The sequence below is a fragment of the Pocillopora verrucosa genome, chromosome 1, assembly GCF_036669915.1.
Source record: "Pocillopora verrucosa isolate sample1 chromosome 1, ASM3666991v2, whole genome shotgun sequence".
In the NCBI taxonomy this organism is placed as follows: Eukaryota; Metazoa; Cnidaria; class Anthozoa; order Scleractinia; family Pocilloporidae; genus Pocillopora; species Pocillopora verrucosa.
The window spans coordinates 23,753,131-23,781,051 of record NC_089312.1 but is presented as its reverse complement, the minus strand read 5'-3'; the positions used below and the strand labels follow the sequence as shown (position 1 = coordinate 23,781,051).

At 37.7% G+C, this 27,921-nt stretch overlaps 2 protein-coding genes and 1 long non-coding RNA gene across 7 annotated transcripts; 2 read left to right on the top strand and 1 right to left on the bottom strand.

The window, feature by feature from the left end:
* The first annotated feature begins 1,582 nt into the window (after positions 1-1,582).
* LOC131796750 (uncharacterized) lies at positions 1,583-7,671 on the top strand. 3 transcript variants are annotated; one of them, XR_009341155.2, is made up of 5 exons: positions 1,583-2,287; positions 2,536-2,595; positions 4,793-4,835; positions 5,541-5,611; positions 6,343-7,671. It is a non-coding gene; the product is annotated as an uncharacterized lncRNA (long non-coding RNA). The 3 variants fall into 3 exon arrangements; XR_009341154.2 differs by having other exon boundaries at positions 1,589-2,287; positions 4,793-4,847; positions 5,541-7,671; XR_009341153.2 differs by having other exon boundaries at positions 1,593-2,287; positions 5,541-7,671.
* LOC131796749 (uncharacterized) lies at positions 2,839-12,115 on the bottom strand. Its single transcript, XM_066169626.1, has 10 exons — positions 11,641-12,115; positions 10,465-10,554; positions 9,237-9,617; positions 8,130-8,414; positions 7,366-7,445; positions 6,282-6,390; positions 5,532-5,629; positions 4,774-4,829; positions 4,389-4,548; positions 2,839-3,954 (listed from the first exon to the last, which is right to left on the bottom strand). Exons 1-10 carry the CDS (start codon positions 12,035-12,037, stop codon positions 3,826-3,828), a joined length of 1,785 nt encoding a protein of 594 aa, XP_066025723.1. The 5' UTR covers positions 12,038-12,115; the 3' UTR covers positions 2,839-3,825.
* A 129-nt stretch (positions 12,116-12,244) lies between these two features.
* On the top strand, positions 12,245-23,600 carry LOC131796795 (uncharacterized). Of its 3 annotated transcripts, none has more exons than XM_066171063.1 (19): positions 12,245-12,493; positions 13,578-13,599; positions 13,717-13,835; positions 15,215-15,409; positions 15,856-16,051; positions 16,736-17,067; positions 17,182-17,407; positions 17,813-17,836; positions 18,306-18,648; positions 19,257-19,613; positions 19,914-19,949; positions 20,214-20,406; positions 20,499-20,672; positions 20,848-20,926; positions 21,147-21,268; positions 21,378-21,524; positions 21,918-22,083; positions 22,434-22,627; positions 23,041-23,600. In XM_066171063.1, exons 1-19 carry the CDS (start codon positions 12,479-12,481, stop codon positions 23,359-23,361), a joined length of 3,261 nt encoding a protein of 1,086 aa, XP_066027160.1. In that variant the 5' UTR covers positions 12,245-12,478; the 3' UTR covers positions 23,362-23,600. The 3 variants fall into 3 exon arrangements, with proteins under 3 accessions (XP_066027160.1, XP_058970381.2, XP_066027165.1); XM_059114398.2 differs by having other exon boundaries at positions 12,245-12,533; XM_066171068.1 differs by lacking the exon at positions 12,245-12,493 and adding an exon at positions 13,004-13,222.
* Positions 23,601-27,921: the final 4,321 nt, after the last annotated feature.

Genomic DNA, 27,921 nt, shown 5'->3' with positions numbered 1-27,921 from the left:
ACTGGGAGTTTTAAGCAAAAATTTGAGGCTACTAATGTAAAATAAATACTGAAAATTAAAAAATCCCAGCTAAAATTCAAGTATTCAATGAAATTTATTTACAAGCTTAATTAAGGTTTACTTGTAAAATATTTTTGATTGTATATTAACATTAACATATAGTAATATTAGGATGGAATTTAATATATTTTTCTTTTCTTGAAAACTTTAAATGAATTAATCCTCAATTACAGCTATTCAAGTAAAATAGTCCTAATCAATCATTAAATTTGGTTAGACACAAATTGTGAATGAAATCTGCTGATTCTTTTCTATAAAATACAATATCTTAAATTATACTTACTGCAATAAATACTATCAGTCTAAAAATAGTCTTAAAATGAATCATTTAATTTTGGATGATGATACAAATGGTATTTAACCCTTTCACTCCCAGACACAGGCTTTGACTTGATTTTATGTGGTTGTAACTTATTTGGATAAAACTCTTGTGTGTGAACATTCCAATGTAAGCCATCAAGCAGCACTTTCATGTTTTACTCTTTGTTTTTGTTGATTCTGCACATTGAAATTCATTTCTTCTCAAGTTTTGACCTAGCACTCTTGGGAGTGAAGGGATTAATTACAGTTAAATATAATTGATTTTTTTAATTAAAATCTTGTTGTAACTTGTTACAGTGCTGTAACAATAAATTAGAATGAAGTTATCCTAAATTGCAGACTTAGCTGCTGTTTGTCTTTTTTTCCTGGGCTCACAGCTTTCCCTGCTAGCCTTGAATGAGGTTGTCTGCTCAACAAATAGATTCCAAGTTGCCATGTGTCTTTTCAGTAATAGATCACATATGACATCAAAATTAACCGCCGCCTGGTTAGCTCAATTGGGAGAGCGCCGGACTGCTGTGCGGGAGGTCGAGAGTTCAATACCGGCCGGACCAACACTCAGGGTCTTAAAATTAACTGAGAAGAATATGCTTCCTTTCTCAACATCAAGAAATGGTTAGATATTCTAGTCTTCTCGGATAGGGACGAATAAATGGAGGTCCCGTCTCCTGCAGGGTTAGGGGTAGGAGACGTTAATTTCCCACGCACGAGATTACTGTGTGATGGATGTCCTCCCCTGGGGTGGGATGGGGGGGAAAAGGTGAGATCGTTACATGGACTAAAGCGGCTGCCAGAGGCGCCTGATTATGCTGACGTCCGATCTCAACCTTAGTAAAAATTGTAAGCGCATTGAGATTCTTAAATGCGTATTAAAGAACGTTCATTATTATTATTATTATTATTAAAATGTGGTAAGAACAAAAAAGGGGCACACGAGGCACTGATGTTTGTCATCTGTGATCTATGGGAAACAAATAAAAGAAACTTTCCAGGTATCATTTATCCCATGTTATTTTGTTTGATCATTTATGTACCTCTTGAGGATAAAGAATGTTCCAGCAAACCAAGCACCTAATTTGAGGCCAATTTAAGAGCAAGTATGAGAAGACAGATTATGTGAGAAATCTAACGCACGCTGAAATAACAGAACAACCTTCGTTTTTCATAAAATTGTAAATATGCATACTGATGTAAGGGTGTAAAGGTCAAGTTGGAAAACATTCGAGCGAAAAAAAAAAAAAGACCTTCCTTGCAATCTATCAGGTGACGGGCCCTGAATTCCAATTTACTGTTGTTTACTGTTGTTTACTGTTATTCCAGTTTACAGTTGTTTAATGTTCTCAAGAGGATTATGAACCGGGGAAGGTAGTGCAATCATGAATTATGAATCAGGGCAGTTATAGTTACTTTCACTCCCACCACCGTAATGTACTTCAACAGAACACGCACACACACACACACACACACACACACACACACACACACGACTCACTTTGTTACAATTACAAGTCATCGAGATGCAAATATCTCATCGCATCTAATAACAAGAATTCTCGTTAACAAATATCTCGACTTTCGTCAGCCTCACAAAACTGTTAATTGGCGAACACCAGTTGGCTCTCGTAAGATCTGCAGTCAAGTAACAATGGCAAGTCTAATTTAGACTGTCAGTAATGGTGTAAATCTACGAAAAATTGGCAAAAAAGGATAGAGCGCTTAAGTGGGAGAAAAGAGTTCGGGAGAGGGTTGTCATTATTCCATGCACGTCACGGCATGATGGAGTTCCCGTGAGCGGTCAGCGGCTGACGTTACCACACGATTAGTGCCAGTGTTTACTTTTTTACTGCTTAGTTGCTGGTTTGTTTGTGAGGCAGATTGCTCGGAATGTGGACGTGGAAAAGTCTGGGTAAGTTAGAGAATTCATGATATATTTTGTTACAAAATATACTATTTAAGACTCCTGGAGCTCATGCAGTTGGGCTCAAACTGGAAGAGCTACTTCGTGCAACTGTTCAGTGGAACTGTTGAGCGCGCAACAACTTTAGATTCAGTGCGCGCGCTCGTGATGGATTTCCTGGGCTAGTTAATTTAGATTTCCTTCTTTTCCTATAAAAATTTTTTAGTTAATCAAGATATTTAATTTTTTTGCTAAAGCACGGTCCACAAAACACGGCTACATCACTTGGCGAAGAACCACTCATCTAATTCCTTGAGGTGAGACATTTTTAGATGGATGTTAGGACTTTAGATAGGTGGGGTAAACTTTCCCCCGACCCTGGCCCCTCCTAAGGGAACCTACCATGGTTGAGAACAACTGGGGTATCCAATCAATGAAAAAAATTATTGGTGACAATCACAATCAATCAATACCAATGAATAGTAATAAATTGATTGATACTGATTTTCAAGAACTAATCAATGTCTAGCATTTGTATGGGTAAGCCATTGATGTCACCATTAAGCATTGAAAGTGGTTGTCAATTGATACCAATCAACTGGAATTAATCAACTTACTGTATATTGTTATTAATTTGATAGTAGAATCAGGAGAATAACATTGTATGTCACTGTATTATGTACCCAGGGACAGTTTTATTGACAACTCAGTGTTATAGGTTAACTTAATGGCAGAACCATGAGTTCGAAGTTTGATTGCATTAAATACGGTTTATATAAAATATTGTCGTCAGAGCTTTGACCCCTTTGTTTATTGTGATCAGTGCATAAAATACTCTTAGAAACTCACTACTGTCCCAAAATTAATTGAAGCAGGAAGTTTGTATAAATTATGTAGATTATTGTGATTAATGAGGATTAACCTTGATATGAAATCATTCTGACTACACTCACACAAGACATTCATTGTGAAAAGTTTATTCAGGATGAGTCGGTCAGTCTTCTAGTATACAAATCCTGATACAATGTTATAATATATAGCCTAAAACTAGGGGTTCTACATGAAGAACCTGTGCTGCACCAGATATAAAAAAACCACTAAAAACCACTCAGTAAATGTGGTCAAAAAATGAGTGGAAATGTTCCTCATCAAATGCTGCAGCACAATACCCTGAGGACCAGGTAAACTAACCTGGTTGCAATATTAATTACTACCAAACTACAAGAAATATAAAAAAGAGAGTGGTCAAACATAAGACTTACCGACTTAGAATGACTTAATTTTCCTGCAAAATGCTTAAATGATCCAAAACTTCCATGATCCCACACAAACCACTTCAAAATGCCATCAGAATAAAAATTTCTGACATATTGGTTCCCATGTCAGTCAAACATCAGAAATTACATAAATTCTCAGCTGTCAAAGAAACTACCGTAATGTATAGTTTTGAAAATTACATATGATCCGACAGGTTGGGAATGAAAAGTTAATAATAATTTTATTTAGAACCTGGCTCCTTGATAAAACTTTGTTAGGGTTGGGTTTCTTCAAAATCCTTCCATAGAATAAAAAGGTTGTAGGTCTGTCATCCATGACTTCCTCAACTCTGTCATCAAGGAGGGAAGATCTGGGAAATCTCGATCATTAAATGATAGTTTTCCTGTGTCTCTAACGACCTATTTGAAGGATTTTAAAAAAGATAACATTACCATGATATTGAAGTTTATATTGGAATCCAATGAAATAGAAAAACAGAGTAGCAAATTACATCTACATTAAATTTTATTTTCTTCAGCCCAACAATTTCAATGCCTGAAATTGATTAGAAATGGCCTGCATGCTATGTGTCCACATTTTCTTCAACACCAATAGGCTTGAATCATTTACTCTCCCTGTAGGGAATGTTCCCTCTTGTATACAGTTTACCCTCAGCATGTAACCAGGTTTCCCTGTAATCTTGTCAGATAATCATTTTAGTACACAAAACTCTGACCTCATCCAGAGCTCAAAATGAAGTCCTAAAAATTGTGAGAAGTGAAGATTTTCAAAAGAATTTACTGAAGTCATGTTTTTAGCATGAAGAAAGCCTAACATTTTCAATGTTACTTACCTCGATTGGAAAGTCAACAATACTTAGACCATTACGGGACTTTTTGGTCAGCAAAAAGCCTGGTTGACCGTAACATTTGAACCGGACCAAGAAGGCTCCACTTTTTTCACTCTGCAGTTTCTTTTTGGCCTCTTCTTCTGTCATATATCCAGCAAACCAGCTGAGGAAGATGAAACAGTTTGTGTGATTTTCATCCAGTAAGATTTTACAATTTTTAGTTCACATGATGTGCTTGCTGAATTTTACACCTTTGTTGGCCTAATTGGCCAAAATTTCTTTTTTTTGGGGGGGGGGGGTTGGGAGGGTCATAATCATGCAAAAGTTTGGTGACCCAAACCTAAACTAATTTAAGGTACCAGTAAAATTAACTATTAACTATATTTACCTTGTTCTTTTACCATCAGCATCAACAGAAACTGAGTTCTTCATCAGATGGAGCATCTAAAGGTTAAAGTTGTAGTTCAGTGTCATATCTCTTGGTTGCACTGTTGGCATACTCCTCTTTGAGCATTTTTTAAAAAGAGGCATCATCTGTACTTCATGAAGTTAAGCAAAATTGTGGCAGGGCAAGGTTGAAATTTTTTAGAGGGCAATTGTAACAGTTACACTGTATTTTGGATTTTTAAAGGTTTGGCATTTTCCTTGAAAAGTAAATAAAATGTGTTTTTATTCTTCTATTGATCCACAAATCTTGTCTGTTTTTTTTTTTAAGCATATGGTCAACATTTATTACATGCACATCATCATAACAATTTTTCCTTCTGTAATGCTGCTCGTGATAGTGTTTATAGGATTATTGTACCTGTAAATGAAATGTTTTAATTGTCATCACAGTCATCATTTCTGTAGTTGATATACTATCAAGAATGAGTTAACTAATATGTAATGGTAACATGTGATTAGAGTGTAGTACTGTTATCTATAGCTGAAAAAATGTACAAACAGTCACAAGTCAAGCTCTCAGGTCATCACAAAGTAATTATACTGCAATGTAGAATTGAAAAATTACAATCAGTGGAGATGTACTGGTTGTATGTAGGTAAATTCTGTAATCATTATATTGTGTTGAAGGAATAGTATTTAATATGTGCTTTTGCGTTACTCTTATTAATATTATTGGCATTTGTAACTCCTTTCTTGTACCTTCTTTAGGCAGCCTTGCATTCCTTCATTGGGAGATCCAAACCACACTGAGAGTCTTATGAAGTTATGGCGGTAGACAGGTGCAGATTCCTTTTTTTCTAAACATTTTTTAAGTACAACAACTTAAATTTAGCATCAGGTTAAGGCAGTGTTGGGAGATTTGGTGACCAAACTTGGTTACCAAGCTCTTTGTACTGTACCATTTATGGGTCCCAGCTTAACCCTTGGTTGGGGCATTGTGATGTGGTCCTAGGTGCACTGACTGCAGTAGAGTGTATGGATGCTAGGAATCAGTCATTGTGGATGGTAAACTGCAGTACCTTAGCAACCCACTAAGGGGTTCCTCCATTTCCACCATGTAAAAAACTGGTTTTTGATCGGCTGAGGAGGAGGTAACTATCAATAACATTTTATTAAACTAGATTTTTTTTGACAGGCATGTACATTTTCACCTTCTCAAAACTAAAATGTTTATCAGCACCATTTTTTGACCTTCCCAACTAAATGAGAAATGTCCTCAACATGCTAGGCATTTTTATTGGGAAATGTCTGCACTTTCACTTTGTCATAGCACACGTATGTTGTCAGCATTGTAGATAGGTAGGTTGAGTTAATCAATCTTTCTTGGTGTTTTGGTTATCTTGCATGGTGCAGTTAAAGTGACAGTTATTTGAACTAACTGTGTTATTATTGACTACTTATGCAGAATTTCTTTGTATCTAATATAAGATAGCTCTGACTAGTCCTTACCATATTTGCCCATGAGGACATACATAAGAAATTTTAACAAGGCAATTCCTTCATGCTGTAGGTATTCTGAATATGATCCCTTGACAGCACCTTCAAAGTCCTTCCAACTCTATATAAAACAGATTTTAGTGTAATAATGTCATGTAAACCTATGTAATTTTTATTATTTCTTTTTGCCATATTATGGGATCCCTTTTTGTAAGACAATAAAATAAGTCAAAATAAGTATAAGTTAGTCAAGAAGCTGTTCAGTCCTTTATTTTTCTTATCATATTTTGCACAGTTAGGTCGGTTGCAGAGGGGTCTTTTTGGAATGGTTTGAAAGAATCTGTCATTAGTCCTAAAAAACAGTGCTCAATAATTAAGAGATGTTAATGTGCATTTTAGCAGGGTATCAAATCATTTCATACCCAAACCACAGGTCAATTTGTACCAGTCTCAACATACATTCATTCAAAACTCCTCACATGCAAGCATGTGAGCAGATGTTGATTGCATACGACAATTCAGTCGAGTGAAGGGAGTTAGAGACAAACAAAATTCAGTTGCATACTTGTGACCTTTGAAGCAGAAACAACTAGTTTGTGTATTTGTTTGTCTCCCTTTGGTGGTCACATTTAAAAAAATGCATGCCACATAAACAAAATATGTTCTATGAAAACTGAAACTACTTAAAATGTGCTTAACAGGTTAAGCATACTCTGACTCACAGTTTGGGTACAAAATGACTCAACTGACTGGGTACCAATCAACCTAGCTGGGTATGAAACAGGTTTGTACCAAATTACCTGTTGAACCTGTAACCTAGTTGCTTTTTAAATTGTTTTTTAAGGTGGATTTTGTTATTCTATCACACATCTCTGTTGTATCATTGTAGTTATTGTTTGGCAGATGTATTTTAAAATGAAAAAAAGTTTACTGTAGGTTCTAGAGAGCAATAGTGTCATAGTTCTGCATGTATATAGACAGAGCTTAACAAGAAGGGGGAAGAAGGAAAGTGATAAGAAGGACATTCATAAGGATGCCTCTCTTGTGAAATTCACCCTAGCAATCATCAATTGAAAGTAAACAATAACAGTTGCACCTTTTCTTTCGGACCACCTTTTATGGATGACCAGAAGTCAGACAGTTCATTATTTGCTTCTTCAAAATCAAGGAGCTCCTCTGTGAAGATGATCAATCAAAGAGTGGTTCATACAAAAAGTCAATGGTATACTTGACAAGCAACGAAATCAAAGTTGTGCTGGAATTTTATCAGTGCATGTATTAAGTTTCTAAAGAAACTGCAAAGAGTTTCGTAGGTGACATTTTGATTGTTGGCCCTTTGTCAGAGCAAATGTGTGTACTACAGTATATGATTTGCAATTTAAATAAAATATGACGCACCATATACATGTGTTTATTTTTATTATACAGTTATATAACTATACTATTTACAAGATGGAGCACTTGGTTTTTCTTAGGTGCCTACCTGTAAATTAATCAATTAAGTAGCCATACTTATAAACACAATGAAGAATGCAAATCTTCTCTAGTAATAGCATTCATTTAGGTCACAATAGCTGTGTTGTGAAGTTTGCCAAGTCACTTTTACTCACATAGCCTCTTCATCCAAAAATTTAAATAAATAGTGGCAAAATGTAAAGAAAGCCTTGAATATGCTGAAAGGGGGGGGGGGAATGGGGCTGAAGGTGACCCTTTTATGGTGTGGTATCCCATCCAAGGAGAATAATCATACATCCTCAGTAGTTCTTTCTTGCCACTGAAACAAAGCCAAGTTCTGTAAATATAGACCAATAGAGATCAACAGCTGGTAGTTATTTAGTTTTGGTAGCAGGAAAAACTAACCTTCTGTGGTACTGCTGGTCACTGATGAACTTTCATCACCATCTGTCTCTTGGCCTTTCTCACCAATTAAGAGACTGAACTCAGACTGGAAATCAGCTTCAAAAGATTGATAAGCTAGCATGTTCACCAATTTTTTTTCAGCCCTCTTGCGTCGTGATCTCTCTGCTTCAGCCAAAATGTGTAAGCTCTTTTCTTGGGAGGTGGTCCAAGGTTTTTGAAAGAAATTAATCTGACTGTCAGATAAACTGCGTGGTCTCTGTTGAACATTTCCAAAAGTTTGATCAACTGTGAAATTAATTGACCAAGTAGATTAATAAAATTCCACAGATATATTCACTAAATTATACTGTAGTATAGAATTTAATTTGGCCACATTAAATCTTTTTTTTTTACAATAAAGGTTGCAGATGGAAAGATGCAAAATACTAGCAATAGGGAACACTTTCTAGATGAGTGAAATTTCCCAGGAGGTTTTTCAGGATCCAAGTCATGACAAGTTTATTTTTCTTTTCTTTTTTTTTTTCCTTTTTCATTTTTGAAATTCAGAGGTGAGGCTTTTTGAGAGCCTGATTGAGCAGTGGCAGATCTAGGGGCCTGGGGGGCTCAGCCCCTCCCTTATTTTGTGTAAAAAAAAAAGAATCACAGAAGGAAGAAAAGCTGGCAGGGCAAGTGACAAAAAACCTTAGCTCATGATCTGGATCTGCCACTGTTGAGATTGGTTTTTCAGTAGACAAACTGTTAGAGGCAAATTGCATGAAATTGATGTTGGTTAACCAAAGTGATACATTCTTCTAAATACCTGTTAACAAGTACTACCTTGCTAGCTATATTCTTTTGATTTGACTTGTTGTACACCAGGTGTCTATTATTATATCCAGGCATGAAAGTACATCTTGTGAATTTGTAATCTTATGGAGGCTTTACTTCTCTTAATGTCACAATTGAAAAAAGATAAGTCTTTTGAGATTGTAATTTTGGCTAATGGCTTTTCATTGGCTTAATTCTGAGAAACCTCAAGAATTGAAGTTTCAACTACTTTTTTCCTATTGATTATTCCCTTGTCCCACTCTTCTTTAATCTCATTTACCCCCTGAGCTGGAACCTTACCCTTTTGTTTAACAACCATGAGTTCCAAACATACTTCACGGTAAATATTCTCATCTAGAGTTACACTCATTGTTATCTCTTGGCCATCTGCTAGTGCTTTCAGTTCCTCTGTGATCAAAACCTCTTCCAAAGCTTCTAGAAGCTTGCCACTTTGATAATTTAGCCACAATTCCTGTAGCCCTGGCAGATGAGTTGCTTCTAACACACAAATGATAGAACCTTCACAAAGGTACTTTATCATTACTCCTGATGGAAGGACCACTGATGCAAACAAGCCAGCAAGAGTCACAGGATCATTTATGTACCTCTTGAGGATAAAGAATGTTCCAGCAAACCAAGCACCTTTTGAGGCCAACTTAACAGCAACATGAAGAGAAATTTCTATGTGGAATGAATTTTTTAAAACAAAGCCACTTGTCAGCTGTTGGCATTAGTCTCAATTGGATCATCTGCTTTCCATTTGTTACAAATTCTTACTTATTTTTAGTCCACATGATACAGTAAGAATTTGGACCTCAACACTTGTGGATTGGACTCCAGGGCTGAGTTGTTAAAAAAATTATTACTTTAACCTAGGCATACAGTAAGATTGATTTGTGAAATAGGTGTACTAGTATGTAGGTAGTCTACAAATTCTACTTTGATTATTTCTTACGTTTCTTATGTTTTGCCTCAATGAAACTCAAATATGCAATAGCCAGTGCTCTTGTGTGTGCATTGATACAAGAGAAATTAATGGGCAATTAGTTACAACTGCTTTTCTAACAACTGGAACCTGATCAACCAAGAGACCTGGTTGTAACCCTGGATCAGCTATTAAGTCACTGTGTCATGTTTACTTTTCATCAACTGAAAATATAATGGAGCCATTCCTGGTGTAGTCATTAAGAATGCCTGTCTCATCCCTTTCCCTCACAGCTCTAGGTACAATTGTAAGTTCTGATCTAACTTATGGGTTAATTGATGGTTTTTCTCCTTCTTCACAGGTTATTCCCCCAACTCCTCCAGTTTTTCTCCCACCCTAAGAACCAAAATGTTCAATTTTAAACAGGTTATTTGATCTCTTCTGTCTTCAGTAGGTTGAAAGGTATACTTTTATTTTTCAAGTACTATCTCGCCTCTGAGAAAAGTAACATCCCACCCAGAAGAGAAGCAAAAATCCAAGTCACTTCTGATCCATGAGCCCTAGTGCAAACAGTGACAATGTATTAAGGCAAATACAGTTTACCTCTTGGCTCTCTTTCATTTGGAGGACAATGAACTACACAAGGACATCTATTCTGTAACCTGAGCTCCTCTTCATCCACCTGCCTTCCACCTAAAAAAATGATCATCCCACCATTAAATTCAGTCATTGCTCTTTAGTCACTGCATGATCCTTTTCATGTTTTCAATAAATTTGTTTCAAGTAAAAAAATAACCATAGTTACCATCATTAGAAAGCAGTTGTGATAACTTTTTACAATGGGGTTATTTTTCAGTTGGGTTCTGTGTAGTTCTGTGAGCTTAATGGCATTATTATAATAATGCTTTCAACTTTCTATGAAAAATCTGATTGGTCAAGAGCATTCTATCAATGTACTATAGTGTATCAGTGAAGATGATATGAGAACCCAGAATCTACAGGTGGTATTGCAGTTATCAGGTTGAGTTCAAAGTCAGCCCTAATTAAACCCCCTGTCCATGTAGTGTTCTCAAACTTTTACAAATTCAGAGAGGTTTCTTCTTTTGCAGGTTGTGTGAAAAATGTATTATAAAACAATTATTGAATTTGGCTTTTGCATGATATCGTGGATTGTCAAATTCATGTCAGTGTTATCTGCCTTAACCTTCAGCTTTGAGAGATAACCAAGACCTTGGTTTGGTAGTTAATAAATTATGTCATGCTCAACCTCATCCAATAAATGCTCTTTCCCTGTGCCATTTTCTGTCATTCAGCCCCACTTAAATGGAGCCTGGCTGCCTAGAATAAACATATCCTCCAGATTTTACTTTTTATTTTGAAAGATGTGTGAGAAATGCATGTATGACAAATTCAGAACTTTTAAATGATTTGTGAACTTCTTCAACTGTCTTTTTTGTTCAAACATTCCCCTTTTTCCTACTTAACTATATACCGAAGATATATCATCAACCAATCCAATTACTGATTGTTCTTAATGACACTTACTCCAGGCTTCTAGACCTTAACTGTATGGATGAGAAAATGTAGGGGAAGGTGGTTGTGGGAATAAGCAGGAAGATCCAAGATCTTGGATCGGTTATCTGGGGTTCTGGTTCCAAGCAATTAGCGAACTTGAGTAGATCCATGGCATCCATTGCTATATTTGTGTGTGACTGTTTGGGTTTGGGGGACGGGGGGAGGGGGTTGTTGACTCCGTGCCTCAAGAAACAAGACACTCACCCGACGTCTTCAATGCTTCTGTGCGACTAAGAGGCTGATCCCCTCTGCTTTCTCCCATCACTAAACATTTGACTGCTGCATCGCAGAGGTCTTTGCCATATCTTAGCTGTTTTCTTTGTTCCTCTAGGCAGAGTTTTCGTCGTAAAATAAAGTCGTTTAGTCTCCCTACCAGCTCTAAACACTTGACGTTCTCTAAAAGTTCCCTTAAAAATGATAGATTGTCAATGTCCATCATTTTGAGCCTTTCAAGCTCTCTAAAGAGTTGCAAGGGAGAAGTGATCGTCTCAAGTTTTCCTTCTGAAATAAAATCCATGCATAAGTATTTCATTTGTTCCAGCTTTTCTTTTGTGATATTTTCTGCTATCCTTAAAATAAACGATCTGTAGTTTGTTTCCATTTCCTCGCCCTTTTCTGGTCACGAAGAGTTCCAAAATTCAGAGTTGAGAGACAGTGGTATTTACCAATATGAACTACACATTCGCAAATGGAAAGTAAGAAACTTAGGGTATTCCCCTCTGTGCTATATTTAGGTAAGACGCTGTGACGTCATGAGTGTCTGTTCCCATGTATTACACAGACAGCTGCGCGGCTGGAATTACGCCGTTACGTTTCTAAGAGTAGCTTGTTTTGTCTTGGAAAGCTTTGATATATGCATTATAATGATAAAAAAAACACAGACCCTGGGAATCACGATAAGAAATTGATAATTTTCATTCAAGCGCCAATATAGCGAAGATCCAGGCTTTTCAGGGCCTCCGAGCAGCTTGTCACGCACATCTCTGTACAAACTTCTGGTGCTTGCGTCATTTTATCGAAAGCGAATGGAGGGAATCAATACATGAAAACACAGCAGGTATTGGGTCCTTTCATATCATCCACGTTCCTGAGATATGGTGAGTCTTAAGTATGAGAAGACAGATTACGTGAGAAATCTAGCACTCGCGATAATCTTTATTCGATCACCGTGATACGTTAACTAGTGAACTTTTGGTTGTGGAAGTTTTACTAAGGATCACTTGATGAAAAACTTTATCGTGTACTTGAGAGTAAAAATTATCATTCCCATTTCAGAGAGGAATGGGTGTTTCCACGCTAAAGGCTTTCTAAACCATCAATTGCGAATAACTTCGGGGCGATTTGCATTTTCGAGTGAATTGACATTCTGTATTGGCTAAGATACAAGTTTCGCAGACCGTGACACACAGGAAGACGGTTTTCTCTGGCAAAACACTTCTTGCGTCTCCACAGGGAGACAGTTTTCTCTGGCAAAAATTATTGCGACGTCTTTTCAGTTCTGAGGATTCAGTTTACATCGATATGGCTTCGACCAGTTTAAGAAAAATCCAATTATCTTTTTAAGTATTTTCAACTTCTTGTTTTCCTAACTAACTGAAGCGTTAAAACAGGAAAGGAACGTATATTGTGTTTCTGTTGTATTGTGTACGGTCGTATTTGTGGTCAAGTAGTAATTAACAAATACATTCACATTCTTGTTGCTCGTGGTAAGTCAGTTGTTTGAGACGTCAAATCGGCTCACATCGTAACTACGAGAAGCCCTAACAGCGTGTTTTAATTCTTAACTGTAAGTATAACACTTAAATTTTAACCTCACCAGAAACTAATGTCAACTCAGCTATAGTTTGAGGGATGAATTTTATCACAGAGTAACTGGAAGCCAGTTTTTCCATTTTCTTCAATGCCATTCCATCACAGTATGTTTGGCGTTTATTGGTGAGGACATGCCGAAATATGATAATTCTGTCAACCCAACCTACGAAAGACAATTGGAGAACATTCTACACCTTTATGTTAGATATCGATGCCTTTGCCTTGCTCGGAGTTGCTGTCAATAAAAATTATTATAACTGAATGTAGTCATGTTCTAGGAGATTTATTTCTAATTTTTTCACTGTTTTTATTCATTTTTTGTTCTTCAGGTTACACTCATGGACAAGAGAAGTAAGCTGATCTTTTTAAGCTTGTAATATGCAAAGTATGTCAATTCAAAAAGTAAGAAACATTTGAATATTTATTCATAACATTAACTACTCCTTTTTGTTTGCGAATATCGACCAGAGTTGGAGGAAAATTTAAACGAGAAATTGGCGTCTGATCATTTTGATGTTATAGCAGAAGCCATCACACCGAAAACGTTGGGAGCTTGTATTACGAACACTTTTTCGAAGGCATTTGAGGTACGTACGTTGTTAGTGTCGTTTTCAATTTTTTAAAGTGCTCAAAGTATTGTGGAATTGCATCGGAATTTCTCTACTTCGCTCTGTGTTCGGCCAGTTGATCAATAACGCTATCCAACGAATAAATTCAGTGCTATCAAGTGGATAAGAATTGATAAATTAAAACGTACTGCGCTGTCTACTGGATAGAGCTTCATCCGGCGGATGGCGTACTACCCTTCATACAACCGGTCGGGGCCTGATGAGACTGGAAACAAAACTGCAACCAATCTTGACGTGGTCACACGCGTTTCCTGCGCGTATTTACTCTTTAACTCTAAGAGTGACTGGCATCTAACTTCTCCTTACATTCTCACCCTGAATCACTCATCAAGGTCACAAGAATAATAAAAGTAAATGGTCACCAACTCAAGAAGCTCTCGATTGTTAAACAAATTCTCCTTGTCAACACCTAAGGAAATGTATAGAGAACAGTATGGAGAATATGCATACTGATGTTGGGGTGTAAAGGGTGAGGGCTGCCGTGTGGTTGCTTTTACTTTGTGTTATCATAGGCTCTTTGTATTATTTCCTTCGTCTGATTGACCTTTAGTGATTGGTTTTCTGCCCGATATGAGAAAAAAGCTGAAGTATAATTATTGTGATACAGTGACAGACAACCGACACGGCTGCGTTTCATATTACTGTTACCATTAATGTTCCTTTTCAGCTTTTAAAATTTCCCTCTGCTATTTTTTCAATTAGTTTGTTTTGAGTAATGTTCTGGTGTTCCGTAACTTACGGTTCATCCTCAGCGTTCGTTTATCATGGGGTATAGATACGGGCAGGAAGTTTGGAATCCACGAGAGAAACATCTTGAGTGCTCTAAAAACTTCCTTATTGCACCCTTACCGCGATATAGACGCACGGCTAAAAGCACGTACCAATTCTCCTATAACGTAGCGGACACAGTAATCTCGTTTAGGCGAAAGCGTTTCATGAGTTTTATTCCAAACTGTAAAAGAAAAACGTTTATTTTAACAATTTGTCCATGGAAAAATTCGCCTTTTTTATTCGATTAACCCTTTAACTCCCAAGTTGTATTGTTAATTCTTCCCTCAAGCTGCGACACATTTCCTAGTAAATTAGTTACGAGAAATTGGTGTGAGATCTGGATAACAACTTTTACCTGAGTATTCTCATTACCTGTTGGCTGGATGGTATATAAATATAGGTATCTTATCAGACGTTTGGTGTGTAGTATCGCTGAGTGTTTTGACGAGCCCGTAGGCGTCAGGAATTATGGACTACTTTATTGCACAACTAAACTGCATTGCACTGTCCTATGCTTTTAGCATTCAGTTTCATAATTTTTTCCTCTTCTGATCATGTGAATTAAGGTTAGTGGGTATCTCAGATACCAAGCTCTTCAGGACAGGCCTGATGTTGAAGAACTCAAAAAGTTGGCAAATTCCGTGGAGGAGTTTACTACTTGTCTCATTGACCCTCTAAAAACGGACACAAGAGGCAGAGAGGCTTTTGGTGATTCGCTGGACTTGATCATAGACAAAGCCATAGAGTATAATCAAGGAAAGGTAAGTATAACCACCCTGATAGGTTGATACATAAGTTTGCATTTTGGATAAAGTATTACGGAGACATATCCCGTCGGTGGTTTTGTAAGAAGGGACATCCACACGAGTGATGTTGGTGTTAAAAAAAACTAAAAACCTCGATTGATCATTCAATTTCCACTTCAAACTTTTCTCCTGTAAGTAATTCGTAAAAATTTTGGCCACTACCTCATCGAACTTTTGGTTTAACGTAAATTAAGCCTTCTGGCTTTTCAATGTGTCTCCACCGTATGAGTTAATTGTCAATAAAAAACCATTACAAAATTGCCGTTCGCCTGGCAATACTCTTCCCGGTAATTTGATCATGCAATCGGCCGTTCTTATTTGTGGCAAATATCTCAGTTTAACGTGGTCTACTCCAGTCATCTATAAAAAGACAAACAGTTGTTTAACCTTTTTTCTTCAAGTTCCTCTCCCATCCAGTTGTCTACAACTTACTCGAAAAAGTATGGAGAGGTCGATTTGCAGGCCTGCGTTCGAGGTGCATATGGAAATGGAGATTGCTAAAGCTCTACAGTCTACTGGATATCATCCTTTTCCCATTCATGTTTGCCATCCTATTTTTTACCCATTCCATCAATGCATGGCGAAGAAAGTCGAAGGGTATGTGGTTTAATTATATGAAAACTATTTTTCTTCAATACAAGTATATTCCGGTTTCTATTGCTCAATGTTTCGGTAGAGGAATGTTTCTGAACGAGATGAAGAATTCAGGAATTCTAATAATCACATGAGCAATTATAATTCTTTTCAAGCTTTGTGGATGTTGTCAAATGATCCACTTGACTTTGTCTCGGGAATTGTTGGGCAATTATCCTCACCCTGACGAGCAATAGTTACTTGATGCCATCGTCAATAAATTTGCGTTATTGAGCAAGCGTGTCGTCAAGATGGCTGGATATTGGCTGAGTTCTTTTTTCTGCGTTTTTATGGACTGAGACGAAGTCTAGGATTTCGTTTTATGAATTAAGAATTTCTTGTTTATTTCGAGAGAAGAAAAAAGAAAGCCAGCTATTTTGAAGCAAAATAAACCCACAAGAGTCGTTCATGTTTTCTTTATTTTGACTGTCTTCTAACACTTCTAGCGACTCCATGGCAGACACTCTCCGGAAACTACGAAATCTTTTGTAAGTTCGTTCCGAGCAATTTTCTTTCTTGCGCGGGAGTGGGTAATCCAGAGCGGGCAAACCCCATCCTGCCCGCTCGGATAGCAAATCAGAATACAGGATTCGCTACGGGCACCGCCATCTATATAATAAATGACAGCTCATATTTTTGTGTCTGCAGCTATAGAACTTTGCTTCATTCTTAATGCTATCGGAAAGAGAGGAAAAGACGACTTCAAGAAGATGATAGACTGCATAAGATACATGGTACGAAAAATTGGCGTCAGATCCGCCAACTACTGCCTGATAACTTTCAAGAAGGGAAAGGCTTTCCAACACATAAGGTTCGACGAAAATGAATTATTGAAAAGCGGAGGGGAGCTTTTACTTAAAAAGCTTGATATTCTGGCTCGGAATCCATCCGTTAATTGCAGTCCAGCACTACATGATGACTTTGATCAAGCATCAGAGGCCTTTGAAAACCAAGCCGCTCTCGGTATCAAATCCGAAAAGGTAGTTTTTTATTTATTTTTTTCTTTGCACAACATCAACTTCAGAGAAACAGAGGGAAATCTCAAGTAACAAAATGGATTAATCTGCCTCGTGGTCTTTTTTATTGCCACCCAGGTCATTATACTCTTCACCAATGATAGGACCGGATCATTTGGTCCTCAAAAGGGAAGACTGCTTTTGAAGACAAAATATCTAACTGAGACTATTGGTGCGAGAATTGTGACTGTCGCCGTTGGAGAACGTCCTCTTGTGGAAGAATTGGAGCTTATTTCTTCAGATAAGCAAATCATACGTTGTCCATTAGAAGATCTGGCTAAACTTGGCAAGATGTTGCTACGAGGTAATTCTTGTCGAGTGCTATTTTAAAGAATTCGAGAACGCCCAGCAGAACAGCAATAAATATACGACTAAAGCTCGTACAACTTCAATTTTTTATCCATGTCTAAGGGCGGTTAGGCTCGTGATGTGTTCCATACCACTTTAATTCCTGACCTGATTACGGTAACCACAATTCATTTACGTGAACTAACAGCGTAATCTGCTTAGCTCTATCCCTTTCCAAATGAAGATTATATCACGAAGCTAATAATGCTTAAAACGCAAACATTTTCTGGATATCATTTAAAATGTTCTCCATTTTTTAACAAAAAATGTAATCCGATTTAATACTCTTATACGACTTTTAAGAAATGTATGATCTAATTGACCTATATTACAACTGTCCACTTTTTTCTTCCATTTGCAGAGGTTTACGAGGAGGATCTTTATGGTAAGTCTGTAATTAACATTGACCCAGGTTGAATTCTTGGACGCACAATCCTCTGATGGTTCTCCAGATGTTACAAATTTTATCCAGGTTCACGTTAATTCTCGTCCAGCATTACTATTACTGTATTTTTTTTTAATAAATTTATTTGTATAATCTGTTGTTCTGTTGGCCTCAAATGTGAGTTGGTACACTTCTCGGTAGCAATTGAAGGCAAAACGTTATTGGCGAAGAAATTATTTCTCGAGAAAACATTTGACCAAGTAAATAAAAGTGTGACCCGTTAAAAACACTTCCATTAATCCTGCACTAAAAAAAGTGCAAATGCTAATAAATCCCCTTAAGGAACATGGTGAATCCCATAGAGCTAATTTCTAGGGCGGTAAAAACTATAGTGTTGTTGTACTTAACTTAGTCGCGTATATTAACGCCAGAATGTTTGATAATAATGTTCTTTCTTTTCCATGTACAGATCAATATCTTGATTACTTCACCACACCATACTTCATATTCTTCAGAGACAGCCTTAGCTATCTGTGTTTGTTGGGTCTCCATGTGGCGATCTGTCTCTCGCCATCTGTTGTCTCCTTCTCCGGGCTGGAGTGGGTAATCTCGATATTCTTTGCCGGTCGCTTCCTGTCCGAATTTAAAGAATACGAAAACAGGAAAACGACGAAAAAACTGAAGAAAGACACAAGGCATTCCGAAAAACATAGAAGATATGTTTATCAGCAGTCAATTGACTTGGATTCACCCATTGAAGTAGACGATTTCCTCTCTCAGATGAGTTTCAGCACCTTAGGAAAATACTTCATGTAAGTCTATACAATAACGAGTGAATAATCATTATTAAAGTGTTGTTCATCCATTGTCACTGCATCGATGAAATTGAGATTTGACGTCTTAGCCACACGGACAGCAATTTCTTTTTCAACTCCCTTCATTATTTCAAACCAGAATCAAAACAAAAACCAGCAGGCAAAATGTGACCAAGACAGAATTTATACTTAAAATATCAGTAAAAATCAGGCAGAAAAGTGATGAGAACGAGCAACAGTATCAATTAGGGGATTATTGGTTAATCCAATGCCAAGTGCTCCAAACTAGCATCATAAGAATTTTTTGGCAGGCAGTAAAGAGAATTATAAATTAGATCTCGGGAGTGAAAGGGTTAAAAATGGTAAAATGATTAATTCCATAAATACACTTTGCGCGTGCATCATTACACCAAAATATGTAGGAATCCTGCCTTTTATTTCTAGTTTGCGGTCATTTTTTTTTTCGTTTTCTTTTTGGATGTTGCTTAACATCAGTTTATTTGGGTGTTGACGAAGGAAATCAATCTATTTTGTCCGAAGGCAATTCAGTTTACTCTCTCCTAGTCTCTGCTCGTTTATCGATAACCTCAATACTTTTTCCCCAGTGACCGGTGGAATGTGCTGGACTTCATCATGCTTGTTATTTTTGTGGTCACGTTCCTGCTGCGCATGATAACTTGGGGTGTGTCCGCTTCTGCGACTGGGAATCGAGCGTTGGTGATCGCTGGCTATTGCTATGGCCTAAACACTATGATTCTGACGTTAAGGGTATTTGGCCATTTGATGGAGGCGAGCAAGGTGACAGGCACAACACACATAGCTCTTATGAGCATCATTGAAGATGTGGCCACAATTTTCTTCCAGTTTCTGGTTGGAATCCTTGCGTTTTCTCTGGCAATAAGCAAAATTTATCTTGCCGAGGATTCATTCTTTTCAAGTGAGGATAAACTAGAGGCCAAAAGGTCAGTATCGGCCGCGGGTAGTATTGCAAGCTCAGTTGTGTAGTGATTTTTGTCTAATGAGGGTGAGTCACTAAATAGCCATACAAGGTCCTCACTACCAGGAAAGTACGACACTTTGGTAGCGGTCACTCACGCTTCAGAAGGCTTCTGCTCTGGCCACTAAGTACACCTTTTCACCATTTAGATTGATTCTGAAGCACTTCCTGCAGGAGTTCCTCAGTCGGCAGATTGTGTTAATTAAGGCCTAATTTCTGACTCGAAATTGACCTTGAAATTGAAATCTCTTCTTTTGTTTTCCAGGGGCAACATGCAGTGTGGCAGCTCTGGATTATACTGGTAAGTTAGATTTTTTTGCCAGATTGAAGAAATATTTATTATCAGTGTATCTTGCTAATTGTGAAATACCAAAACTTTGAACAGTTTCTAACGTTTTTTACCAAGAGATTATGATATCTAGCTTTTAGTAATTAACTTTTACTTTTACTGGGAACGTTCTTCACCGTCTTGTGTGAAGTCTTAGTAAGTGGCAATTTGGGTCTATGGAACATACGTGGGATGATATTTCTTCTTCATCAACTCAATTCTTTCCTTTTGTTTTAGTTGGTGGGTAATTATCAAGCATCTTTGCTGGACGTTGCTGGGCGTGACAGAATTGGAGCAATTCAACGCTGGCATGGAAACTGCTTCAGATTATCTGGCTCAAATTTTGTATGCAGTATTCATTATTTTCGCTCTAATCCTCCTTGTGAATATGATGATTGCTGTCCTCTCCAATACATATGAACGAGTCCAGGTATGACTTTGAGATACTTTTAATTGATCGAGATTGCGAGTACGAATTGATATTACTAATTGAGGATGTGATTGTTATCTTCATTTCCACAGAAAAACTCTTTGAAGGAGTGGTCTTTCAAAAGAGCGGTAACAATTCGTACCTACAAGGACTACCATCCGATTCCGGTACCGTTAAACCTGGTATCCCAGCCTGTTCTGGCATTGCGAAAGGGATCGAAATACGAACTTCGAGATAAATTGGACAATGAGATATTACAGAAAAAGGTCAGCTCAAGTTTACTACGGCTTCTTGCGAGATTCCACTTTTTACCATTTTCACATCTGGCGCGCTGAAAGAAACATTTAGTTTGTATGTTTCTCTGGTATCCTATCAACCTTTTTTTTTTAACGAAACACCTAATTCATATAATACTTGTAGTTATTTTTTTGTTCTTGCCAGGAGGAAGCCTTAGATAGCATGACTGAAAAGTTAAAAATGATTTATTTTGCGAAGCATGGATCCACATTTCCACTATCAGGTGATGTTTCTCTCACATGCCATCAAGATTATCGCATCCAGTGTTTGGAGTTGCTAATTTTACTCACTCCGTGTGATTTTAAAGACAAATGATTAAAGCAAAGTGGCCGCTTCAACCATGGTTGAAAAAATAGCGCATCGGGAAGGTTCGAGCTGACGCTTCAATTATAAAAGATGTAACATAGTAATTGAGATTGTATCAAATCAACTCCTTTTCACAGATGAGAGTAAAGTCAACAGCATGCTGTCAGAAACGGACAGAAACCGGGAGATGTGCAATCAGATCGTTAGACAAGTATTCCCCGATCCCAATCAAGCGGATCATTGTCCCGTTGGACGATCGGTAAGTTACCATTTTGTTATAGTAATTTCAGAACAACCAGACTCAACAGGCTACGACGGACCCACGACTGCGCAAAACAAGGCATTGTTTCGTTTGATGATTTCAACAGGCATGGAAGAGTCAAGGAATTCATATTGAAGATTACATGTTAACCTACGTCGGCCCAGAACTTTGTAGCAGTTGTAAAATTTCACCAAAGGAATTCCATGGCGCCAGATACAAACAGCCGTTCTCCGTAGATTTCCCCAAATTTGAGGTAAGTCTGGAAATCGTGTGATACTTGTTAAATAACAACCTGTATTCACCGAAGTGGAGGTGGATATTTGCCGAACCGCAAAGCGGCGAGGTAAATATCCCCTGCTAGCCTCCGACACCAAAGTGAATTGTTGTTTTAGTATATACTAACCGGTGAGATGATGATGTAGTACAAAAAGTTGATTTTAACTCATTTATTAGTTTGTCCTTGCAACGATTACAATATTTTCGGGCGCAAATATCGCGCGTGTCGCTCGGAGGAAATATCGAAGGAAATTCGGAGTTTCAGTAGCTGATCAGTGTGCTTTTAACGCTATCCACTGTTTTAGTACATATTAAAAGCCAACATTAGTTAAAGTAATCAAAGAATCCTTATCGTCTGAATGTATTTTAGGTGGTGGTTCAAGAAGGCGGAACCGAGAGGGACGTAGTCGTTGGTGTGGTTCGTGGAAAACATGACGTGCACAGAGCCGCTGGAGATGTTCGCCATACTGTTGGTTATCATGCGTGTAATGGACTTATTGTTTACTGCGGTGCCTCTGGAAAACAGACTTTTGAAGGTATTCAGGCTTAAGTGACACAAATCTCGTGACGTTTTACAACTAGTTATAAGTTGCACAAAGGAAGTGTACCCTCTATGTTCTCTACCAGACAGTGTTTTGGAGTTCTCTAGTGTCGCTACCCATTAGTGAAACCCTTTTCCGTTTCAATTTTGTACGAGAAACTGAATCGAAATCACCCGCAGAATTGCAATTTAATTTCACCTTACCAACGACCCTCGTCTTATATACTATCTTCAGTATACAGTCAGTGACTGAAACCAGCTTTGAAGTACGCTTATTTCGAAATTGTGATTCGCTCATCGTTTTTGCATGTTGTAAACTTGATTTCTCTATTTCTTCGCTACCAGGTCCTGTGGTATATCGAGGGGATTTGATTGGCTGTACCGTAGGTTTTGATGAGATACAAGATGGGAATATTCCAATTTTCTTCTCCTTAAATGGACAGATAGTGGCTCAGATTTTGGTGGAGTTAGGATCTGATAAATTAGATCTTTACCCTTTTGTTGGAATGAAGCATGGAGGAATTAGAGTGCTGGCGAAGGTTCGTCGAAATGGGATATTTTTACTCTTATGCAAAGTACGGAAATGAAACCGTAGCTGTCTCTTTAGTGCACCAAAATATTTTTTTCTGACTTCACTCTTGGCTATGCTAGATGAAAAGACCTAGTGGTCAGCGCCCCAGACCTCGCGCCAAAAAGTCTAGGTCCAAACCCCGGTTGGTTCATTGTCTTGTGTTGTTGGGTACTGTAGGAACACTAACAATCACTCTTTCCACCATGAAGGGGGTAACCTGCATTCCATTTAAAAGAAAAAGGAGGAATATTCTTCCCACTCCTATTTCTGCCTTCCTAAATAGCTTCCTTCTTTCCCTCCTAACTTATCATGTGCGTGCCTTCGGGCCCATTTTATTTAAATTAAGTGTTGGTATTTTCCCTCCTGCTTTCTGCCTTTCAGATGTGTCCAGGGGAGGTCAAGTATTCAGAAAGACCGCAGTCCTCAAACGGCTCAGATGACGGGTTCGGTACGATGTTCAGTGAGACTGAACGACGTATGATTTTATATCAAACGTTTGATTCTGTGGAAGAGATAAAAGAGACAAACGATGCTCTAGTGCAGTATGTGCACGACAAGATTAGCGAAACAGCAGATAATGTAAAAAAACACAGGGAAAGCATAAAAAGCATTGAAAGCACTATTGAAATTCAAAATAAGAAGATAGAACACATCGAAAGTACCTTGTCTGAGATTCTAAACATTGTTAAAGTAAAACAGTAAAACTGAGGCTACCTGTGGCTAAGATAATTAACAAAAATTTCAAGCTATTGAAAGTTCACTTCGAGTTTAGCCAAACTTTTGTTACCTTGTGTGTCCTTTTTGACCTTAAAAGGAATCTCCTCGTTAAAATCAGATAAAATCACTGCAGCTCTTCTCTATGTTATGAACGTTGTCATGGCAATCAGAAAGGAAGGGAAAAGAAGAATATCAGTCAATAAAGGAGCGTTTTAACTTCTCAATTGAGTAATCTTAAAAAATTTAAATTTATCAATGAATTTATGTGTTGCATCTTCTCGAACACAAAATGTCAGTTTTTCTTACACTTCTCCATACTTCGACCTTTTACCCTTTCAACCTTTAGGTTCAACAAAGTGGTCCTTCAGAGTAAAGCGACCTCCCCTCTCTCCCCCGTGCGGAGCAGTAAAGGAAGTCACCGCGCTCTCTCTATAGCTCCAAATTTGCTCAACACCAACACCTCAGTTCTCGTACGCTCGTGTGCCTACTTTGGGGTTTGATCATTTAACCTTTCAAACCCTAGAAGTGACCAGCTTCCAATTTCTCTTTACAGTAACTGCTGAATTATAAAGATCATGTGAATAAAGGAAATGATCACCGACTTAAGAAGCTTTGATTATTAACCAAATTCTCCTCGTAAGTAACGAGGGGACTGCATAAAAGAGAGTATGGAGAATGTGGACACTGATGCTAGGGTGTAGAGATTAAGGAGATTTCTGGTGTGCGATCGATAAAAATCGTTTGCTGTTTCCTTTAATGTCAGTTTACTCGTGCTACAAAATGCAATAAACACACAAGATCCCACTTTTTTATAAACGTTAATAGAATTCATGATATATTTTCTTCTTCAGCTCAACATTACCTTAGCTGTCGGTTCACTCAATTGTGCTTTTCTAGTTTTACTCTTTACTTTCATGATGATTGTTAAACCAATGTTACAGACAAGAGAGTTCCTTCGTTACGCACTTAAACCATCGTTACACATAATTCGCCGTCACTAGATATCATATCAACATCATTGCACGTCATTCACAGGGTATCTGCAATTTCGTCCCTTGACCGCCCCTGAGGTAAGACAAGTTTTCCCCAAACTTTACTAGTTCGCCCCCAAATCTTGAACTCGTTTCCTTATGGCATAACATACTCCTTTTCGGTCGAAATCCCAACATATCTCGATAAATATGCAATTTGTTTTTTTCCTGAACACTCGACTACGACTAGCATCAGGTGCTAGTTTGTGGGCTCTTCGGGTGAAAACGGTTTCATATGAAATGTATAGCAAAGAATTCCAGTCTTTTACTTGTTTATTGTGCTAATTGGTCGTTAGAGTCACTAAAGGAATACCTTGATGGATAAGTTGAAAGCCTCCACGGGAATTTTAGCGGTCAGTACCGTGGTGTAATCTGGTTGGGGCCTTGAGAAATTGGCTATAGCAAGTGTCCCAATCGTTAGTAGACTCGGTCCTCAAGACTCGAGCCTCCATAGCAGCAGTAGTGGCAGTCAACATTAGCCCCTATCCTGTTAACTCGTTCGCTGCCGAGTGACAATGACGTCATCATTATCTCAAACATCCTCGGGGTCTGTATAAAAAAACGTGTTGTCAGTGAGGAGATACTTGGGGCTCAAATTGTCCGACGTGCTATGATGATCGTAATGGTACCACGATCCATCTACGCTCAAAGGTCAGGGACTCAAAAGGACCGCATTGACAGAGGTTCTGATGCGTTCCCCGTGTGTCACTTTTGACGGATCGGCACACCTTTTAATCCCGGCAAGGGAAAACATTTTCTCCCATATGTTTGGAAAGTCAGTCGTGATCTCTGGCATAAACTTCTAAATGGACGTTTCCTAAATTAGCAGTTTTGGAAAGGTTTTTTTTTTTCGTTATTGATGTCATTCGCCCTCGAACTTAAAATAAGTAGAGATTTTCATCAAAGAATTGGTGGTAAGAGAGGATAGAGTTCTAGGGGCTATTTGCCATGGATAATTTAATGAGTATGATGTTTTCCTAACTAACTGTTTTGCCGTTTTGTTCAAATGTATTATATTTTTTTTTACAATGTTCAATACCTTAGGTAACTTTGTGGAAATCAGTATGGACTCAATCAAAGAAAAAAAAAACAAAAATGAAATCATACATATCAGCACAACTCAATGTAGTGCAAGGCAATGCGATGCAATGAAACATGATTTCAAGTGCAGTTTGGAGTAAATAAGCACGAGTAAATTTTCAAAGATAACAAAATTGCACGCGCCCGTAGGGCAAGTATAATTTGCAGTCTTTGTAAAATTAGTTATGCAAATGAAAAAATATCACAGAAAGTCAAGACAGACGAAATTTTAAAAGCGTGCGCGCACTATTTGTAATTTGTACATTATCAAATTTAATAAAATTAATATAACAACAGGAGTTGGGATCACGACGCAGGTCTCACTAGTCCTTGTGGCTTTATCGAAATCCATGTAAAATGCAGATTAATGATAACTTTACGCAGCAACTGAGCTTAGTTTTTTTTTTTTTTTTTTTTTTTTTTTTTAAGAGCTACTTGTTCTTTTGACCGGAAGTAGAAGAAGTCTGAAAAAGACTGACATCTAGATAATACTCGAGGGAGTGGTTTATCAGGATGTCAATCTATGACGTATAACGGCTGACATGAAATAAGCCAATCAGCAACGAGTATTTGACCACTTGGGCTCGAAAGAAGACCAGGCGCGCTTTTCAAATGTTTCTGTTCTGACAAAAACACGTGAAAAGATGACACACGGTTTCAATCTTCCGAAAGAAGCTTAAAGACGGTCTTCTTCAAAGCTCACAGAGTGGCGAAACCCAACGAAAATTTTTCCGAACTGCGAAGAGGAAAGAAAGAAGAAACTGGTGAGTTAATTTTTGCTTTGAATATAAGGGTTTCACTTGTACGAAAATGAAACATAAAATTTCCCACACACACGTGTTTCACGGAGAAACTAGTGGCTCAGCTCGTTCCGGAAAATTCACGTGAACACCAACGAAAAATTGGTTAAGGTATTCAGTTAGAGCGAGGTGAGAATTTTAATGACACGTGTTTCGTTACAGAACTTACCAAAAGAATTACTTCTTGGCCTTCTTGCGTTCGTCATTAATTCAAAATATGAATGTCGCAGCCGTGGAAGATGACCCACAAGCTGCAGAGGAAATAGAGATAGGTGAGTAACTATACTCCTTTGATATATTTTCCCATTAACCAATATGGAATTTTCAGCAATTCAAAATGAACGCTAAAAAACTTGAGAATAATTTGAGAATTTTCTCAAGTGGTGATGTTCAAAACACTTCTAACCTTGAATGGCTTTCGGCGCGAGAGCTTGTCCTGCATGTTTCCAATTTTTTTTTTACCAAGCAAATTGGATTAATATTTTTTGTTTACAAAATTCGCTTATTAAATAGTCCATTGTTCGTTAGTTTTTATTCAGTTTTCCGTTCATGTTACAGTAAAAGTTGTGTTTTCGGCTTCAGTTAAAGTTTTTAAGCAATGTTCGTAGATAATAATTTGAAACGTACACAGGTCACTCTCACCATTTTTATTTTCAAGCTGTTGCTTGTTTCATCTTTTTTCCGGACGCCTCTGTCTCTAAAATCGCTGATTCAGCCGATTTTTCGTTATCATGAAGTCAGTCATTGCCGTAAAGTACTCCTACATACAGCTTACCCGCAAAAATAAAATTGCGTATAAAAGAAAAGAAATTGTTTGAAATTTTACCATAAACTGTAAAAGTGGACAAATGCAATTGTACAATCGAGAAATTCCCTAAAAGACCTGCGTTGTCCCGTAGGGTTAGCAATTATTCCTACAATTGTGAATGTATCTCTGGCTTTAGGCTCCAAAAGTTTCCAGAACTTTTTAACAGAAATACTTATTGATGCAATTATTCAGTCACTCTGTCATTTACTCATTCATACCTCTATTCCCTCCTTCTTTCTATCCTTCATTTATGTATACACCAACTCTTGTATTCACTAACACATTAATTCTATCATAATTGAATTAAAAATTCGGTGGGTTCTTTTTTTTTGTTTCAGTTTCACCATTTCCCTGTGGTATGTGCCCGTGTTGTTCTACCACCTGGTTCAGCAACCACTTCACTCAAGCAAGTGTGTACCAGTTTGGCTCTGATGGGGACATTTTAAGATGTGTGAAATTGGATCGTTGGAAGATGAGACCTAAGGTTTCTCTTCACTCCTTTCCAATTTATACTTCATCTTAGGATTTACTCGCAGATGTTCAACTGGGAAAGAAGATACTGATGGAAGACAAGTACAAACTGGTTAGCTCATTTCTTTTGGGTTGGACGGAGGGTTATCAGTTAGAGCTCTGGATGAACCTTAATTCAAATTTCGGCTCGAAGTCCATAGACTTCGCATTCGGCTTAATTTAATGTAGTTAGGTTAATTAGTTGGGTCCCCATGGGTCGGATGGGTCCTCCCTGTAGGTTTCTCCTTTGGGTTCCTTTTCAGGTACTTTCGGCTTAAGTTCGACATAGGTTTTCGGTTTAGGTTCGGTATATATT

Coding starts and splice junctions, on each gene's coding strand:
- LOC131796749 (XM_066169626.1), bottom strand. CDS start 12,037: ATGGAAACAAACTACAGATCGTTTATTTTAAGGATAGCAGAAAATATC. Junction 8,415..9,236: donor CATGGTTGTTAAACAAAAGG/GTAAGGTTCCAG, acceptor TTAATTTCACAG/TTGATCAAACTTTTGGAAAT. Junction 7,446..8,129: donor GACCAGCAGTACCACAGAAG/GTTAGTTTTTCC, acceptor TCATCTTCACAG/AGGAGCTCCTTGATTTTGAA.
- LOC131796795 (XM_066171063.1), top strand. Junction 20,407..20,498: donor ATACATATGAACGAGTCCAG/GTATGACTTTGA, acceptor TCATTTCCACAG/AAAAACTCTTTGAAGGAGTG. Junction 21,269..21,377: donor ATTGTCCCGTTGGACGATCG/GTAAGTTACCAT, acceptor TGATTTCAACAG/GCATGGAAGAGTCAAGGAAT.